The sequence below is a fragment of the Cordyceps javanica genome, chromosome 2 (genome assembly GCF_051103115.1).
Source record: "Cordyceps javanica chromosome 2, complete sequence".
NCBI classification, from domain to species: Eukaryota; Fungi; Ascomycota; class Sordariomycetes; order Hypocreales; family Cordycipitaceae; genus Cordyceps; species Cordyceps javanica.
In genome coordinates, this window is record NC_139296.1 from 3,822,077 (window position 1) to 3,841,757 (window position 19,681).

The 19,681-nt window shown below is 54.4% G+C and overlaps 5 protein-coding genes across 5 annotated transcripts; 2 read left to right on the plus strand and 3 right to left on the minus strand.

Annotated features, from left to right (window-relative positions):
- Positions 1-1,242: 1,242 nt before the first annotated feature.
- V2A60_003648 (uncharacterized protein) lies at positions 1,243-2,891 on the plus strand (the record flags this gene model as incomplete). The annotated part of the gene is made up of 2 exons (XM_083254975.1): positions 1,243-1,981; positions 2,038-2,891. 2 exons carry the CDS (start codon positions 1,243-1,245, stop codon positions 2,889-2,891), a joined length of 1,593 nt encoding a protein of 530 aa, XP_083111101.1.
- Positions 2,892-3,348: 457 nt separating this feature from the next.
- Positions 3,349-5,031, plus strand: V2A60_003649 (Tti2 family protein; the record flags this gene model as incomplete). Its single annotated transcript, XM_083254976.1, has 6 exons — positions 3,349-3,436; positions 3,504-3,553; positions 3,609-4,145; positions 4,215-4,667; positions 4,751-4,906; positions 4,957-5,031. 6 exons carry the CDS (start codon positions 3,349-3,351, stop codon positions 5,029-5,031), a joined length of 1,359 nt encoding a protein of 452 aa, XP_083111102.1.
- A 116-nt stretch (positions 5,032-5,147) lies between these two features.
- Positions 5,148-8,255, minus strand: V2A60_003650 (phosphatidylinositol-3,5-bisphosphate 5-phosphatase; the record flags this gene model as incomplete). Its single annotated transcript, XM_083254977.1, has 1 exon — positions 5,148-8,255. The coding sequence occupies one exon, from the start codon at positions 8,253-8,255 to the stop codon at positions 5,148-5,150; it is 3,108 nt and encodes a 1,035-aa protein (XP_083111103.1).
- A 427-nt stretch (positions 8,256-8,682) lies between these two features.
- On the minus strand, positions 8,683-13,286 carry V2A60_003651 (uncharacterized protein; the record flags this gene model as incomplete). The annotated part of the gene is made up of 4 exons (XM_083254978.1): positions 8,683-9,448; positions 9,504-10,114; positions 10,175-12,994; positions 13,089-13,286. The coding sequence occupies 4 exons, from the start codon at positions 13,284-13,286 to the stop codon at positions 8,683-8,685; spliced, it is 4,395 nt and encodes a 1,464-aa protein (XP_083111104.1).
- An 820-nt stretch (positions 13,287-14,106) lies between these two features.
- V2A60_003652 (uncharacterized protein) lies at positions 14,107-19,134 on the minus strand (the record flags this gene model as incomplete). The annotated part of the gene is made up of 4 exons (XM_083254979.1): positions 14,107-14,472; positions 14,530-16,038; positions 16,095-18,625; positions 18,693-19,134. The coding sequence occupies 4 exons, from the start codon at positions 19,132-19,134 to the stop codon at positions 14,107-14,109; spliced, it is 4,848 nt and encodes a 1,615-aa protein (XP_083111105.1).
- Positions 19,135-19,681: the final 547 nt, after the last annotated feature.

Below are 19,681 nucleotides of genomic sequence, written 5' to 3' on the forward strand. Positions count from 1 at the left end.
TAGTCCGTGAACGCAGATTACCTTTGCGAGGAATTCTCATCAATGCCGATGAGCCGTCCCTGAACTGTAACCGAAAAGCAATGTTGTATCCGCCTCGAATCGGTCGGTGGAGCTCCATCGGTACTCCAGGCCTATATCTCATGATCAGGTGGGCAACTGCACGGTAAGTTTCCGCATTGTGTAGTGACCTCTCCCAATTGTCGGCGTCTGTGTCACTATTTTCCCAAGCAAGGTCGTCCTTCTCCATACGGACGTATCTGGGCTTGAGGCGCATGGTGTTCATGACCGATGAGCGGTGTCTGGCTAGGACGCAAGAGGCAAAAACAAATCTCTGCCCGTCTTAGGTGACGTACAGAGCCCGTCAGGGGTTTCAGCTGCCACGGCTTCCGCAACAGGCAAGGCAAATGCGCGTCGTGAGCACCAGGCGACCCCGCGCACGCTCAGCATCAGATAGGCCGCTTTTTCCAACCGATGCGGCTTAATCACTGCGAATGCAAGCGAAACTCGGCACATAAGTTTTGAAGCCGAAATTCGAATAGTCGGATTAGTCAGGGACCAGTGCGTACTTGCCCTTTATTGACTTTGACCAAGCGGCGTTATTTGGTGCTGTCGTTACTTGGCTGCCGAACAGTCAAAGGCAAGGCCAAAGAAGAGTCAACCCTATTCTCTCTGGAGCAGCTATAACCCTAACCCTACTTACACTTTAGCATCTGCCCTGTCGGCGCGCCGTGAACATGGTTCTCTTGGCCCAACCGTCGACGGCTGCTTAGGCTAGATGGGCACAAAAGAAAAGACAAGAAAAAAAAAAAAGTAACATGTATAGATTCTCCTGCATTTACATGTGGCTGTTATGAGCGTTCGACATGCACTAATCCTTTCAACATTGGCGCACCTTTTTACCAGCTCATTCTAGGCATCTTGGTGCTCCACCAGGCAAGACGACAAGCGCGCATATTTTCAAAGGCGCGATTGTTACTCATCAACGACACCGCAAAGAGTCACAACTTCAGTCATACACTCGCACCGACCTCAACCGTTGGCCGCAGCCTATTTCCAGTCATTGCAACGCAAAGAACCCACTCCCCGCAGTCAGTCCCTTGGGGACCTGCGCAAGTACATCAGCATACCAGCACAGTAGCGGCGGCGCCCATCAAGTGATTCATGCTCCTGTGCTGCCGCCTCCCCCTCCGTGTCATGAAAAGGAAGCTCGACGCCCTACTTCACGGTCCGTCTCACGCCAAGATGCCCATTTCCACCAAGATCCAGCTCGACCCGCGCGAGCGCCGTCTGCGCAACCTCCTCGTCGACGTGGCCCAGTCCATCGACGGGCCGGAGCCCGTTGTCCTGCGCTGGGCCGGCGGCTGGGTGCGCGACAAGCTTCTGGGCTCTGCGAGCCACGACATTGACGTCGCCATCAACAACATGACCGGCGGCCAGTTCACCGCACACTTGCGCGAGCACTGCCAGAAGCAGGACGTCATCGCGGCTCACAACCTCGTGCAGGGGGACATTGGCAGCCCGCACACCGTCGCGCGTCAACCCGACAAGTCCAAGCATCTGGAGACGGCCATTCTGCGCCTCTTTGGTCTGGATCTCGACTTTGTCAACCTCCGCAAGGAGACGTATGCCGATGACAGTCGCAACCCGCAGATGGAGTTTGGCTCCGCCGAGGAGGACGCCGTTCGTCGCGACGCCACCATCAACGCCCTGTTTTACAACCTCAACACGGAGCAGGTGGAAGACTTTACGGGCGGCTTGGCTGATATGGAAAAGAGAATTATTCGTACCCCGCTGGAACCTCTACAGACCTTCAAGGATGATCCGCTACGTGTTCTGCGTCTGGTGCGCTTCTCGAGCAGGCTAGACTTTTCCATCGATCAAGGGACAAGAATGGTCATGGCCGATACGACTGTGTTGGAGGCATTAAAGGTCAAAATCAGCCGCGAACGTGTTGGACAAGAGCTCGAAAAGATGCTGCAAGGTATGATCATCATGTTCCCGGATATCCTCAAACCCCAAGATTGACAATCATCATAGATAACCATCCCCGCTTGGCACTGCAGCTCATTGATGACATTGGCCTGTACCACGCCATATTCACAGACCCCACACGCCCAGATCTGCAGCAACCGGACATTACCAGATGGCCAGTTGCGTACAATGGTCTCGATGACATTCTCCAGACACGAACGCCAGGATCCATTGCTGCCGCTCTAATCCACACCGACGAATACCGCTGGATAGCATGGAACCTCGCTGCCGTCAGCCCATGGATGCGCGTGCAGGACCCGCCTGGGACGAAGAAGAAGGCCAACGCCCTGCCCCCCGTCGGTGTCATTGCGCGCGAGGGCTACAAGGCTGCCAACAAGCTCACCGACATCATGGCCGCCTCGCACCGCCACCTCGACGAGATCCTCAGCCTCAAAAAGGACGTCCTCGACGGCGCCGCGCACATCTGCGAGCGCGACCGGTTCGGCATGGCCATCCGCCGGTGGGACGCGCAGGGCGGCTCCTGGCGACTGCAGGTCCTCGCCGCGCTGCTGACCGAAGCACTTGAACGCCTGAGCGTCTGGCCCGGCGCTGGCGAGGAGGGTGTCAGCCAGGCGGGCGCGCACGCGACAAAGCGTGACGCCTTCGTCGGCGAGTGGCAAAAGTTCCTCGATCACCTCGTCGAGATTGACGTCATGGACGCGCCGCAGCTCAAGCGACTGCTCGATGGCCGCGAGCTCGCCAAGGCGCTCGGCGTCAAGCCAGGCAAGTGGACGGGTCAGGCGCTCGACGTGTGTGTGGCTTGGCAGCTGCGGAACCCAAACGAGACAGACCCGACACCTGCCATCGAGGAGGTGAGGCAGCGGAGAAAGGAACTGGGTATTCCAGATGCTCAATCATGAAAGACAGAAGGGGAGACGACTCGGCTGCTTGCGTGTTTGCACAGCTTCACCCAGCACTGAGAAATTTTTCATGTGAAAAGTTAGACCATATACCAATCGTAGAACCAAAACCTATGAATTATGAAAAAAAGATGAATTTTAACAGATCCAGGTTTCCTGCACTGCAAAAAGGAGACCTCAATGTTACTGATATCAATCCGAGGATAGCCAGCGTCTCGCCACTGTGCGTGTATCTGCGCCGCACCCTATTTCGCACTATGCTCTTACCCTGCGCCGCACCCTATTTCGCACTATGCTCTTAAGCTCCAGAAGCTTCGGAAGCTCATCCTTCACTTTTATACGTCGCCGCTCTTTCACCAAAGCTCCCCATCACGAGCTTGACAGGCTGTATTGTTGGAAAATTGACCAGATATAAGAATTGAGGACGATAAGAGAAGTTGCAAGGTCTGGTGGCGCCATGGCCCGAAGCACAAATGGCCAGACCATGAACACAGACCAGTTGCTCGGTAGCGACAACCGGAACCGAGTGAAAGAGCTTGGCAAGGGTAAGGCAGTTCCATAAATTTTCGGATTTCGAAGCTCGATAGAGGACTAATCCCAAACTCTATGTAGAATCATTTTCAGCCGAGGATATTCTCAAAAACCTTGCGTCCGGGGACCGTGTATGTTTCACTTGTTCACTGCGCACTACTGGCAACTGACTGACCGTCGGGATAGTCACTGCGACGGGATGCGGCATTGTCAATCTTACAGCTTGATCATGGAAATACATTCAAGTCGGAGACCACTGCAATCATAGATGCGCTTGCAGAGACCCTGAAGCCGCCCGCAGCTTGGGAGGGCACCGACGCCCTCGCCTGGGCAACCTGCGCCGAGGCAGCTCTGGCCGCTCTGCACACTCTAGCTGATGCAGGGCTGGAGGGCGTGAGCGATGACCTTTTGCGATCACTGATCCCGTTCGTCGACGCCAGCCAACCCTGGTCCACCACAGCGGCCGCCTCCACCGCGGCGCGCTTGCTCGACCGATATCTAGCTGGAGCGCAGAAGAGGCAAGAGTTCATCACTAGGGACCTGCTTCAACACTACCTGCGGCCAATCTTCTCCAAAAGCTCAGCCTCAATTACAGCGCAAGGCCGCCCGGCGCTATACCGCGAGCCGCCGCCTGAAGGGAGCTTCCATGCGCACAAAGCCGCCTGGAAAGAAGCCGGACCCTACGTCGTCACCGTCTTCGACTGGGCCGTGGAAGCATCCGAGGTAAAGCATCCCCGCATCCCCCACATGCTATCCTCTGTCATGCCTTATCACTGAACGCGGTGTGCACAGACTACCACGATCAAGCAGCACTGGCCCCTATATGTCCCCGTGCTCGTCACCCTCGCAGAGGACAATGACGTCGCCGTCCGGCAGCGTGGCATCGACATCCTCAACCGCTTCCTCGCCAAGTGCCCCCGCGAGGTCCTCCGCACATCCGGCATCGACTCCGTGTTCGAGGAGTCTGTGTTCCCATCACTGCTCTTCCTGCCGACGCTGACGCCCGAGGACGAGTCCGTCGCGCTACTGCGCTCTGCCTATCGCACGCTGCGCACGCTGGCCGTCGCGGCCGACGCCGACCCTACCGATCGCAATCGGCGCGCGCTTCTGGACAAGACTCTGCGTGAGGGCGTTTTGGCGGGTTACCTCCACGCATCACAGCACATCCGCGTTGTCGAGGTGCTGATGCGGGTGACGGCGCAGGTTGTCGAGGCGTTGCAGGTTTACGCTGTTAAGCACTTACAGGTACGTGAGACTCTTGACGTATTCTCATTACTACATGTATGAAAAAAAACCGTGGCAGAAACGATCGCTAATACTTGTGGCAGAACTTGCTAGATCTATTTGCCCCTGTGCTGGCAGATGCCTTTGCGTTGGCCTATGTCCCTGCTGTGGTCGCCGCGGCACAAGCGCTAAATTCTACGATCCTCAATTGCTGGCCGCGTATAGTCGGCACGCCGCACGCCGAGCACATCATCAACATTGTTTGTCGATGTTGGGTTAATGTACATGATTCTGATGACAGTCGTGGCAGCCCCGACCTGGAGATTCTCGGCCAGGAACTGAAAAAGACGATGGCCTTGATGGCATCGTTGTGGAGGGGGGTTGACCAGGCGCTGCCGTTGGAAAAGTTTGCTAAAATTGTGCAAATTACGCCAACTCTCAAGCCGCTTTTTGCCCCATTCCAGCCGGAAAAGTCTATGGCTTGAGGGCAAATACACAGGCTCAGTCCAAGGGCTGCTGCTTGAAGAAAGACTTGCCCCTCAGCCACTTCCTGTAGGCCTTGTACCTCTTCTTTGGCGCATCCTCTTCCGTCACCGTCAGCGGGTTCTCTCCAATCTTGAGCAACTCCGCGTAGAGGTCCACTTCTTCCTCGCTGCCGCTGACTATGAGGCCGCGATCCTGCCACCCGCCATGGATGTAGTCCTGGTACTCGGACGAATCCATGTCAACGGGCGTGTCGCTCGACACTACCAGCGGCAGGTTTTGCGGATGGTGGATGTAGCGTGCGTAGTCATCGGCCTCGTGCTGATCAACTGATGGGTTTAGGGAGTCCTTTACCGCCTTGGTGAAGGTCCACTGCTCAGCTTTTGATTTTTCCAGAGCTGTCGGCTTCATCTTGGTGGCCCCGGCAATGTCCAACTCGTCAACTGTGTCCATCGCGTTGATCAGACCCAGGGTCTTCTCCTGCGCCGGATGCAGCCAACGACCGAGCGACATGCCCCTGGGTGCTGCCTTGTCAGAGGCTATGGAGGGCGCTCCATTGTCAGATATGGAAACTTGTGACAAAGGCGAGCTGGACGTCTTGTTTGGATTAATGGCGCTCTTCCTGGCCGCCTTGCGCTTGTCAGCCTCGACGTCATGCTGCTCGATGCGCACACGAAACGGGCTGAGGTCGTATTTCCCATCCTGAGTGGATTTGAGGGGGATGTATTTGATGGTCGAGTTCATTTTGAAGGCAAACATCTTGGGAAAGGATGATAGCGTCGATGGGCGGTAGTATTCTAGCCAATAATCGTCAAAGAATTCAACGGGCTTCGGCACAGGCGCGCTTCGTACCGGGACCACGGCGCTTGCCGCGTTCCTCTCCCGTAGGTGCGCTGGATCGAACCAGTGTATATATTTTCTACTGTTGCTCGGCGTCCAGTCTCGCGGATTCGAGTGATGCAAGTAGTAGTCGGTGGTGAGATCCCACAGCATCGGCTGCCCTGCCCTGTAGATGTAGTTGCCCAGGAACAAGTTGTAAGCCTCTTGGCGCTGGTTATCGAGAAATGAATTATTATAGTAGCGCTTGAAACTTTCAATCATGTCGCGCGAGTGACTCGTCCACTGGTTGATTTTGCGGTACGTCTCCATCGTGTTGACTAGCTGGGAGCCGCCGTACTGGACGGCAATTGTGTCACCGTGATCGTGCCACATGTGCGTGAACAGATTGACCGCGTCCGTGTCATACTCGATGGAGGTGTCTTGGAGAATTCCAAGCGCATGCAGTTGGTGTCCCAGGGCACGCTTTCCAATGACAAACTGCGCGGCATTGGTGCGGTCCAGGCAATCGATGCAGTTTGTCCGTGCAACGCCGTTTTGCGCCGCGAGGGGGACCGACACGCCGTCGCCGTTCTGGAAGAAACCCGTCGCCTCGAGAACGCTATCGGCAATCGTTTCCAGGTTTCCGATGACATCACCACCGCGGACCTTGGAAGCACGGCTCATGTCCCAAGCCTTGTGAATGATTTTCTTGCCGTCCGGAAGGAACTGGTTGAGGTAGTCGATGCAGTAGGTGTATTCGTCGAGGAGCTTGGACTCTCGTGGCTGTCGTTCCTTGGCTTTGATCAGGTTGAGCACGTAGATGGGCGCGCCGTATCGCTGGAAAAGGTCGTCGAAATGCAGGGCCGCAGCACTGTAGAAAGGGTCGACGAGGTTGAGCTCGATGGGCGGCTTTGGCGTAACGCCGGTGCTGTCTTGCGTCCAGTGAAGAGGTATGCTGCCTCGATGCTGCACATATGATGTATATTGTGGGCTGCAGTATAGGCGTGGCCCAGGAGCATGAAACGAGGTGGTCTGGCATTCGGCCACGATTTGCTCCGTCTCGACGTCATTCGCGACGTAGCCCAAATCATTCGCGCCACGCTTCAAGAAGCGAGCACCGGCAAAGTGACGAGATCGCCTGGCGATAACAGTAATATACGCCGTGCGGCCATAGATGGACAAGGCAGCCTGGTCGACATATCCATGAATAATCGGGCGACACCAGTCAAACGGGTTCTTGATGACAGCCGCAATCGGCCGCAACAGATAGTTGTTCCACACGAACATGGAATTTAGCTCCCCATCTGTTTGTGGAACGATACCCTGTGCGATGCAGGCTCTCTCTCGCATGATATTGCGCTGCAGTGTATGCGTGACATCGTAGGAGTAGCTGTAGTAAAACGATCTTGTCAAATCTAAGCTGTTGAAGATGGACAGAAAGCGCGTTTCCTCGGCACTATTGTTCCTCGCTTCCGGCTTGGACGACTTGCCCGTTGCTAGCGGGATGAGCTCCGTACCCTCGACCTGATAGATGTAGTGGCCACCAACCATGGCGACGGTGCTCTTCTTCGTGATGAGCAGCATGTAGTAGCAGCCCGTGAAACGGATGAAGCCCAGCAGGCCCCACGTCGTGCAGCGTAGTTTGATGCCGCCGGTACCCTTGTTGCCGTCGTCGATGGTATCGAGTAGCTGGTTCATCTCCTTGAGCGTGTAGACAATCTTGTCGTCCGTCATGCTGGGCTCCTCGCTGCCCTCAGTCGTGCGGTCAATCTTGAGGATGCGGTACCGCTTCTCGCTGACGTCAACACCAACCACGTAGTAGCGGCTAGCAGTCTCGTACAAGCTGAACTTGTGCATTTTGTAAAGAAGTCTGTCGGATGTGGGCTCGTCGTCGTCGTGGTCCGCGCCGTGGCCCTCGCCGCCGTTCTTGTCCTCGCAACGGCCATCCTCGGAGCGTAGATCCCCGCTATCGTGCGTTGACATGCCGCCTGATGGCTCTGCCGCTCGAATGCTCGGTTCAGGGCTTGACGTGCGCACGAACGGCTCTGCTACGGCCGGGTCGCCATCGTAATCATCCAGGGAAGTGGCCCCTCCGGTGCCGCCAGGACCAGGTGCGCCGGTACCGCTTTTATCTGTCGACTTGGCGTTTTTCGAGTCTTGATTCGTATCTTCTGAGTTTTGCAGCTGCGGAAACGTAGGGGAAGGTGGCTCCTCGGTCTCGGCTTGAGGGGTCGGTGTCTGTGGCTCGGCGGCGGGCGGATCTGCTAGAACTGCAGCGCTTGGTGAGCCAAGTGGGAGCTCCGCCATGATAGGCGACGCAGAATCATGAGGGCATGACCTGCCGCGTAATACTGTCTGTATAGATCCTGAGTTTGAGCGAAAACGTGTGGCGATCGGTGACGTGCTCGTCTTCGTAATGTCACCTGCAAGGTTGGAGCTTGTGACCACGGGAGGCGAGCTGTTGATGTTGGTCGCGCAACTGCCCCACCTTGTCGAGCTGGGTGTAAGTGAGACTCACAATTACTATATCCAGCAAGCGTCACGGCAAAGACTGCTTCAAGTTGACTATAAGCAAACTTGTGATACTTTTCGATGACATAGCTACGGAATAGGTGGCAAAAGAAAAAAAAAATCAAAATTCAGAAGAAAAGACGCCCTTCCTAAATGGAGAGTAAAATCACCATAAGCTGAAGTTGGTAAACCCATCCGAGTCAACTACAATAGGTTCGATTTATTATTTATGAGAGGCCTTGATTAAGTCTCTGAAACGAGATCCTTCTTGCTGGGAAAGTGTCGCAGGATGGCCGTTCTCGACAATCTCACCCTTTTCCATGACGACGACCTTGTCGAAATCCATAATCATATCCAAGCGATGGCTTACTGCGACAACTGTATACTTTCTAAACTCACGCTCAATCACCTCTTGCATGATGCGTTCAGTCTCGACGTCTACGCTCGAGTTTACCTCATCAAGAAGCAAAATACCACCCTCGGACTCAACAGAACCTTCGTCGATGCCCTGGTCTCTCGCCCGAAGGCGCCGCCCAAGCACAGTACGACCGAGCGACAGGAGCTGTCGCTGCCCAGCACTGAGAGTCCCGGAGCTCACGCAGGATTTCAGACCGCCTCGCGCCTGGACGAAATCCCAGAGGGCAACCACTTTCAACACCGCTGTGCAGTCGTCGGCTGTGGCGCGTTCAGCTGGATCCAAGTTTTCCTGAAACGTAGACCCATCTGGCAAGAACACTGCTTCTTGCGGGATGGATAGAATACGCTGCCGCAAAGCACAACGCTGGATGCTGCTGAGAGCAATGCCGTCGACGAACACGCCACCAACCGAATCTGGGACAGGATCAAGAAGCTTCAGCAGTAGGGCAACGAAGCTGGACTTTCCGCTGCCGGTACGGCCGCAAACGGCTACTTTCTCGCCAGCAAGTATGTTCAGATTGATGTTTCTCAAGGCTAGGTGAGAAGCGTCGGTAGTTTTGGACTCGGCCACTCTATTTTTCATGGGATTAATGTCGGGCTCATCCCCGCAGTTAACGTGACACTTACTCATAACTCGCAGAAACGCTTTCAATCCTGATTTCACCCTTCCGAGGCCAGTCTGGGGCGGGGATCAGGACCTCATGTTTTCTGTTTTCCGGCTGAACGGTTGCGCTGAACGTTTTGAGCCGCGTAACCGCGCCCATGGAGGTCTCGAGGCGCGTGTAAAATTGGACAATCATCGTCAGGCTCTCGCCAAAGCTCATCAGTGTCACCATGGACGCGCCAGTAAATCCAGAGCTGGAGTGCATACGCGTAGCGAGTGACGTCAATGCCATCGCTAGGACCGCGACAACAATGCCAAGAACGAGCGTCAGCCATTGCTGCATCATGGCGAGCAAATACGCCGGGCGTTGGCTAGCGTTTAGCAGATGATTATTCCTAACGATATTTTCCGGAACAACGGCAAATGCGCGCATGCTAACGACACCCTTGATCGTGTCGAGAAAGTGTGTGTATAGCGGGCTCTTGGCCTCCAGATCGAGTAGTCGCATCTGTCTAGATGTGCGCAGATAGACTTTTGCCAAAAGAAACAAGACTATAACCAGAAACGGATATGTGATGGCAATGTAAGGTGATGCAGTAAGCATGACGCACGCCTGACCAAGCGCTTGGAAGAACTACGCCCGCTGCCAGTTAGCTTGAGCATTAGGCGACGTTGATGCGTGGACCAAACCTACCGCGAATAAGCAATTGATCAAGGCCATAGGTAGCTCAGTGTCGACGAGATTCAGGTCCTGGGAAAACAGGTTGGTGACAACGCCAGTATCTGTGGCTGTGAAGAAAGAGAGCGGCGCACCAATCATGGTGGTGATGGCAGTTTGATGAAGATTTGCACCCGCACGCTTTACACCGATTACTAAGAACAATATGACGGAGATAATGAGACAGGCCATGGCAGCAAGCATAAGCGCAGCGTACACAGTAGCATAGTACCCAAAGGAATGATGTATGAACCCCTTGGTGGCGTCGTCAGACCAATACTTGAGCCAAACGTTGGGGTAGCTATCAAGAACACCATAAGCTGCGGTAAAAGCAATGCCGGCAGTCGAGGTAAAAATACCCATACTCGTAGCATAGTGTTTGTACATGGTAGAATCACCTCGTTGGCGCGTGAGATCTGCACCCATCTTGTCGTCGGCCTGTGTTGTGATTGCAACGTCGACCTGGGGCAGCTTCACATCCACTTCAGCCTTGCCCGACGCGACTGTTTCCTCGGACCCTGCTTCACTGGAAGATTCTGACCCGACGCGGAGGCGATTTACGTAGCTTCCCGGATCGTCCACGAGATCTGCAAAGCTGCCTTGCTCTGCGATCGTTCTAGCACCAAGGGCGATGATGTGGTCGGCAGCAGGCAGGTGCCTGACGCTATGCGTGCACAGGATAACTGTAGAGCGCCGCCTACGAAGCAGGCCAGCTGGTCCAAAAACTCGACGGAACACAACATCTTCGGTATCAGCATCTAGCCCGCTGAACACGTCATCGAATACTAGAATTGCGGTTTCCAAGTATAATGCGCGGGCGAGAGAAACGCGCTGCCTTTGGCCACCAGAGAGTGTTATACCGTCCGAGCCGACATTGGTCCTGTCGCCTTGCCGAAGGTTGTCGATATCAAAACGAAGAGCAGTCGCTTCAGTTACTTCACTGTAGCGTTCTGCGTCGAATTCGGAGTGGCCAAGGATGTTGTCTCGGATCGAGCCGTTGAATAAGAATGGCGACTGATCACAGTAACCAATCTGTGGACTGCCAGGTCTGAATGTCACACTGCCTTCATGATAGGCCGACTCACCCAGTAGCGCTTTGCAGAACGTCGACTTGCCGGACGCGACAGGCCCGACTACAATGACCAGAGACGATTGAGGTATTGCGACATTGACATCCTGTAAGACGGGTTTGTCTGTTTCCCACCCGAATTTTCCGTTTACAATCTCAATAGCATATCCATCATACATGGATTCTCCTTCAGAGCTGGGTTGATCGTTTACGGAAACCGTTCGGTAGTCTTCGTGTGTCTCACGCGCAAAGAAGTCTTGGATGCGGCCAATGCATGCAATAGCACCAATAAGCAGGGGAATTTGCTGAAAGACAATGCCGAGAGGCAGGGTGAGTAATACAAGATAAGACAAGCTCGTAAAAGTTCTCGTAGCATCCAGAGTTCCCTGTGAAAAAGCAAGTGTCAGTGGTGGCGAGAGAACCATTGGGGCAAAACCGAATGCGACCGCAACGACTGTGAGCTGGCGAAAGAGCGATCCCGCCGCGAGCTCTTCCACCCTGAGTTTCTGTATAAGAGCCTCAATTGTAGACGAAAGACCTGATATCTTGAGGTTCTTCATGTGGCCCACCGTCGTCGCCGTCAAGCCCACGCGCTTCTCAACGCCCTTCATCCATACCCTCTGAGAGGCACCCGTGAAGCGCGAGACGAGAGTGACGCCGGCGAAGCTGACGAGGACGATGCCTAGCGGCGCGAAGAAGATGCGGCCCAGCTGCCGGTGCAGCATCCACGAGGCGAGGCCGACTTGGGCCAGGCTCGCCCATATGTCGTGCACCGCCTTGAAGCCGTCGTTGATGCGCTCCCAGTCCGTGCTCATCAGCGTCACGGCAGCATTGTCGCCCGCCCGGCCGTCCGGTAGTCTGGCGGAGTGGGCGTAGATCTCGGTGACGAGCATGGCGCGTGCCATGGCCAGCATGCGGTAGTGGTAGTACCAGTAAAAGGCGGTCGAGACGGCGATGCCGGCGTAGATGAAGAACGCGGCAGCCACGAGGCCGTAGCTGATATTGGCCGGCACGACGGACAGGGACAGCGCGTCGAGCAGGCTCTCGATGAAGAACGGCTGGCTAAACGTGAAGCCGAGGAGGCACAGCCGGGGCACGATGGCGAGCAGGATGGTGCCTCTCATTGTCCACGCCAGAGCCTTGAGCAGCGCGAACCTATCGTCTTTCAGCGCGGCAGCCCGCAGATTCCCGACGAATTTCGCGTGCAGGCGCCCGCTGTCGAGCGCGCTGTCGAGCGGGAAGAGGTCGTCGGCGGTCATGACCTTCTTGTAGCCCACGAGGAAGATGCCGCTCAGCCAGGAGAAGACGCCGAGCGAGAAGATGCCGCTGGTTTCCTCCGGGCTGCGCTCTTTTCCGTTGAGCTGTGCCCATTTCGCTTTGTTCCGCGACTCAAGTATAAGAATCACAAGCTTTACCACGACCGCGACGACAAAAAGGGCGCTGTACGCGAGCTCAGGGCCGCTGTGGTGGGGGTTGCCCGAGGAGAGCAACAACAGCGTTCTCGCCTGCGCAACGTCAAGGATCAGCGTGACGAGGACGTGTAGATTGAGAAGCGCAGACGGCCGCAAACTCTTGCCGTGGTCCACATAACTCAGCAATACCATGAGCAGGGCGGCGACGAGTCTGAGAGAAGACGAAGCCACAAACGTCTGTGTCGTCAAGAGGCCACCGCGGGCGGCGACGATGAGCAGCGCCAGCTCGATAGCAGTATACACCGCGGCGATAGTCTAGGATAAAGAACAGCCGTGTCAGCTTCTCCATCGACATTCTCCAAGCTGAACTCATTGAGTTTCTCCGTGTCAGCGCACGGGTGTACCATACCACCTTGACAGCTTGAAAGACGGGAGCGGCAACCACAACCGGCCGACTAGCCTGGAACAGCGCTCTCCATAGCGAGGCGACAATGAAGATGGCTGAGGGTATTATCGAGAAAAATACTTGTTCGAAGCGGAGGTTGAAGTCAAACTGTTTCTCGTTGATCTGGAACAAGCTTTGGCTTGCCGACTCGGCAAAGGACATTTCTTTGGCTCTTGAGGCTTGCACGGAGTTGTGGCCGACGTATATCAAACAGCGATTGCTTCATCAAAGCAAGATTAAATCCTCAAAGAAGCTGAGAAACGGCTTAGCAAAATAGACATACCCCCTCAAGAGGGGGGAGAACCCAAAAGAGACCCATTAGCTTTTTCCAAAAGCCGACGCTTTCCATTACAAGGCTCATCGACAAAAGCCGCTCTCGTGAAATTTCGGCACCTGCTCCAATTTGGTGGGTTTCCTGCATGAGATGGAGCACAACGCTATTATTACTCAGTTTGGGATATTGGAAAGTTCCGTAATTACAGCAAAAAAGAGCCGAGTTTGCAGGGTTATGGCAAGGGTCTTCCTTTGAGGCTCATCAAGGATCCTCCCGGGTGCATCATCGGCTCCAGATGGGCGGCACCAGAACAGAAAAACTGGCCCTTCACTAAAAATGTCCAAGTTTGTAAACTGTAGTTTTGTTCAGCTGATCGTTAATATCGAAGCCATTGATAACAGCCAGTGGGCAGTAACAAGCAGCCATTCCTGGGCGAGGATGTCTTCTAACCATTACAAGTCTCACTTCTATTCCTTCATTACATAGCTCTAAACCTTTCCTTTTTTTCTCCCCTTCTTTCTCCCCACTCCATGCTATTTTGAAATTTCAAGCTTACGAGGAGTGACAGTGCAGTACCACTACTGCAGCCAACCTAATATGCACAGAAATTCAGGGCCAAACCCAACTAGACAGAATGCGAATGAAAAAATGGGCCGCGTATGTGTTATGCACGCTTTTATAGCCCGTAAAATATTAAATCGCCTCATTTCAATCCACACCTTGCTCCTTCTCACCCGCCTGCTCGATTTGCGTTTCTTCAGCAGCCGGTTCCTCTGGGGCGGCTGTCTGGCTTGCGTCCTCGGCAGCGGTCGTCTGCCCCTGGGGGTCCGGACGCGGCAAAGTATCCGCGGATTCTCTAGCCACGGATTCGTCTGTACTGGCCTTTGGCTCTGGTTGCGGTTCTACTGGTGCGGGTGCAATCTCGGCTCGCAGATCCGGCAAGAAACGGTCCACACGCTTCCAAGTTTCATCCCAGATCTCTTTTCTCGTAGTGTCCTCGGTGGGGGGCACCAAGACTCCATTGCTCTCCATAAAGAGAATCACGTTTTTGAGGTTTTCTCGAACTGCCTCTTCCTATAAAATAGTAAGCATATTGCATGCTTTTGCAACTCATCATTATACTGAACTTACCAAGGTGTCTCCTTGGCCGCTATTCATGAGACGATCCATGATCTCGATTATTTTGGTCCACAATGGAAGGAGCCCTTCCCATTCCGCGAGCAAGGTCAGATAGTGCAGAAAGACTTTGCAGAGAAGTGACGTGGCCTGCACACGCAACTTGCTCATGCCCTCACGATCGGCCGAAAAGACCTCAGGCTTCAGCAGGCGCAGAATAAGGGGGAAGAGGACCTTGCTGAATATGGCCGTCCACTCCTGCGGGTCGCTAGTGGTAAGCTCCGCCGAGAGGAGTGAGCGGTGCAGCGAAGAGAATGCCAATTGACGAACTTCCCGGCATGGATTTCCACATTGATGCATCAGAGACTGAAATATAGGCAGCCAGTAGGTAGACCAAGCTTCACCGCTTTCCAGCTGTGACTGCTGAATCAGCTGTGGTACGAGTGTTGTCATGCTGTAGAGGCTGTCAATAGCCTTGCGGCCGCGCTCAACCGCGGCGCTGTCAACCTTGGCTTCTCTACGAGGCTGATCGTGTCGTCGCCGTTCTTGTTCTACTTGCTTATCCGACGCCAGTGGGTTCGCGCTTGAAGCAAACTGGTCGAGTAAAGCAACAGCCGCCATGTAGTTATCTGCCATGATGGCTGGCGGCGAGCCTGAGGTCCCCTTCTCGAGAATCTCGAATACCTGTGCAGCAGACTCGCGACTGGTGGCGAGGACGCGCAGTGTTGCCCAAAAGTCAGGCGACGTCATCATTTCGCTTCGCAGCGGACCTGGCTCCTCGGTACACGCAGCTAAGCCATGCAAGATTGTACTCGAAGTCTTGGCGAGGACATCCTGAGGCAGCCCCGAAATAGTGTGCAGCAACCTGGGAACATTGACAATATCGTGATCGTATCCATCCTTTAGTATGCGCAGTGCGTAAAAGACGGCACGTGAAACGGTAATCGCATGCCACTGAGATGAGTGACGCAAGATTCCTTGCACTGTGCGAAATACTTGCTCCGCGATTTCGTCAACCGACTCAGGGTCTCTAGTGGCCAGAAGTGTAGAAAATTCAAGAATGTATGCGACCGAAGGATCATACTTGGGGGGTCCAGTAGCTGCAGCATGGACAGTAGGGGGAGGGTTCGGCATATTGTCCTGTTTCACACTCATGATTGTTGCGCTGTCATCGTCCGGAAGCTGCTCCAAGAGACCAGAAACAATCAGTTTCGTAGAAGCGACCGGTAACTTTGCGACATTTCTGAAAACATCATCAAGCTTGCAAGAATTGATACAATCGACTGTGCATAGCGTGCTTTCCAACTCTTCATCAGACGGCTCGGGAGGATCGTCTGCGGCATAACTAGAGATGTATGAGGTGAAAGCGGAGAAAAAGCCAGCATCAGACGTCCGCACTCCACGGTCAATAACTTGTGACGGCGACTGCAGAGGAATGACGGGCAATCCGAGAGCAGGGAGGCTAGGTGAGCCAAATTGGGATGTCAGCGAGTTAGAAAAGAGATTGACCCATATACGGATGACCTGTGAGTTGCATCAGCCTACATGTTCTGCATTAGAATGCAAGATCGGAGACTCACATGTTTCCAGCTATTCTGTATGATGTGCTCACTGCCAGTTACAACGCGGAAGAGAACGAGCGTAGCCAGCTGCGCACGGAAATCACGGCCGAGCTTGACCGCCAGCTCACTAACCATGACACTAGTCTCGCCTACCTGTACTTCCGTGTTCAGTGCTGTGTTGAAAGTGGTGTCTGTTGCTAGGGTCGTCATGTAGCTGAGACAATACACAATCTGATCGAGGGCTTCCACGTTGTTGTACTTGGCCGCAATGCGAGCGCATTCGTCAAAACCAGTCACTATTCTGGCAAAGACAGCGTCATCACTGGCAGACATGAAGACGTATGAGAGTGTAGAGACAATCGGCTTCCATGTTGCTGCAAACATGTCGGCATCATAAATATTGGTGTCGCAGACGACAAGATTGCCAGCTGACTCCGTCTTCAGTAAAAGCTCTCTCCAGGCGTAGTCAAATGCGTGCTGGTTATCGTGCTCGTCTGGCAAGATGATTTCGTTTGACTTGATTGACTCGTAAATGTCGGAAAGATATTCAGGCGAAAAGTTCTTGCCATCATTAACGCCACGTAGATTTCGAGAGAAGTCCTCAACAGTCATGCGTTTGTTCGCCTTGAGCGTTGGGTTATGCTGGTCGGTATTCAGCAAGATGATCGCATAACTCAAGACGTAAGCGGCATCCTTGTTGGCAACCTGCTCGGGTGTATCGCAGGTGCAGTATTTCTCGGAGAAGCTTTCGACAATGTTGGCAATCAGTTGTGCCTCGCCAGGAAGACGGAAGGATTCCAACAGCAGCCGAAGACCTTCGTCAAGGCGCTTTCCAGAAAAGTCAAAGAGATCCAGGAATTCCTTCAAAACTTTTTCATTGCCCGTCTTGGAGAGATATTCGCCGAGAACCGACTTGGATACTCGTGACGTTTCTTTCAAGAATGCGGCGACTTCTGCGGGGTCTTGCGCACTCTTCAAAATGCCCTGTGCCTCTAGATATCCAAGACCATTCTTTGGCTTTTCATTGAACATACTCGTACCTTTGATGATAATCTTCTTTCTTCGGCGTTGCTCTCGAAGAACATCGGGATGGGTGTAGCCCTCTATGACAGGGTCCTTGTCGAGTCTCTCAGCGACGAACTGGATGTACCTCAAAAGTGCATCGAGGCACAGAGGCGGGACGCTTGTAGTGCTCCAAGTGGCAGAGTCAGGAAGAGCGTTGCGGGAGAGCAACCCAATCATATCCTCACACAAGTCGGCTCTGTCCACATCGCAGTCATAGTTGACAAAGAGCTCGGCCACAAAGGTTGGCATGCGCGAGAGAACGCCAATACTCTCAACCATAGCCTGCCTAGCATCCGGCTTACGCGATCCACCTTCCATACCAAGCTTTTGTCTATCTTTGATAGCGACCGGCGTGGCGCGGCCACTACCGGCTTGCGAGGATGGCGGCTTGACAAGCTTTGGCGTTTCGGGAATGCCTGCAAAAAGAGAAGCTTCGATACCCGTATCGCGAGGAATGGGAACAGTAGGGTGCAGGCAGGCCACCAAGTAAGAGAGGAAGAGCTCTTGCTGCAGCTTCAAGACGCCGCGACACGTAGCAAGCATCGTGCCGGCAACAATGAGGGACTCCTGAAGGATGGCCATGTTGTCCGATCGTACTAGTTGAAAGAGATAAGAACACAGTTTATCTTCTGCAATAGTTGCCAGTGCGGGGTGTCGGGCAATGAACGGCCCGGCCACTTCAAAAGCCACATGGATGATTCTGAGTGCCATGACTCTCATAGTGTCGGTGTGGTGTCTGTCATTCGGGTCCAGGAAGTTGACCAGCACACGGAAAAGCTCGCGGACAGAGGGCAACGAGTAGGGTTTCAGATCCATCGACTCTGAATCATCGCTAGACTCAGTTTCGTCGTCGTTTTCAGGCTCGGCGGTCGGGGTATCTTGGTCGTCGTCTTGCGCTTTTGTCGCTTCGAGTTGCTTCTCGGCTTCGTCAGGTACCGAGATCGACGTCGAGTCGCGTTGTTCGGGAGTGGTGGCGGATGCATGTGTCTCCATATGCAAGTTGTCATCTTTTGGGTCGAAGGCGTCGGAGTCGTCGCTGATTTCAACGTCGAGGTGTTTCACATCCTCGAAGATAATTTGACACATTCTGACCATGGCAGCCTCAGCTGTCCTGCGCAGAACGGGCGAGAAGCGTGGCTGGGAGCAAATGGCAAGTCCACGGCCCATCATGTCACAGACGCTCTCATCACTCAGGATGTCTCCACCAGGGCCGGACATCATGTCCTCCATGAGGTTGAGGATCATGAGAAGAACGACTTCTCCCTGCGCCGAATCGCTTACATCGAATTGACAGTGTGTTACAGCGGAGGAGAGTGACTGCATTGCGAGCGCGAATCGCGGCGAGGTGGCGCAGACAAACCCGTAGGCCAAGAATTTTCGGAGAGCTCCGAGGGCCAGAATCGTTATTGGCGCGGCGGTGCCCTTTGCTTGAATGACGAGAAGGAATGGGGCGAGTAGTGCGGGCGCATCGAAAGTGCAAATATCTACACAAATGGCTGGTCAGTACGTTGTGACTCTTGGTCGCAATAAGCACGAGGTCGGTTTTCGTACCTTTGACGCCGGCAATATCGTGACGCAGGGCGCCAAACCCCGAGATCATGGGGTCATCTTGCATGCTCTTGCCCTTTTGCCCGCGAAGACCCCATCTCGTGTTTATTGTGAGGTCCTGGGTGTCGGAGCCAGCACCTCCTATCTGAGACTTGCGCCTGGGCTTGGGGCCGGAGCTTGGCGCACCGAGGTTGATGGGGTTTGGGTTGCCTCCGAGAATGGCGGACACGGACGAGTGTGGCGAGCGGGCGTGCTTCTGGATCGCCGAGGTAATGGATATACATTCGGAAATGACAAGGGAAACGGGATCGACGGCGACCGAGACGGGGCGGCTCCGATACTGCATGCGAGGTGCGTCGATGTGCAGGATCTCGGCCTCTAGAGGCGGTTCGGCGGGGAGGTTGAGCCCCATGGCGGCGGAGGAGAGCTGAGCATCGTGGCTCATGATCTGATCTTATCAAGCGACAAGATGATATGATGCCGTGTTAGCAACGCTGCGGGAAGGGTGCGAGGCGAATTGCCAGGTGGCCACGGTGACAGGGCAGGATCGTCGGCGGCGAGCCAAGACCAACGGAGTCGGGTCAGGGGCGGGGGGACAAGGCAGAAGAAGCCGACGCACCAGCTATCGAGATGGACAGAAAAGACACTGTCACTCTTGAAGCATGAGAGACGTGCCGCAAATTGTGTTGGGCACCAATGGCGGGTTGCTGACTGGCGATGCCTCAGAGAAGCTTTCTTGAGCTGGTGTGCATATAGTAGACAAGTAGGTTGGTACCTAGGTTGGTAGGTGTGCCGTGGCAGGAAGCAGGTACAGTTTGTACCTTGTTAGTATATAGGCAGTACTTAGGTAGTGAGTACAAAGCCGCTGGCAGCAATTGGCCGCCCCGAGGCTCCACTGGATCGGCGGAGTCTCATCGACAATACGTGTTAATTATTTTGTAGGCGCCTGCACCTTACTAACAAATGGTCAACAGTGACCAGCGGTCGAGGAC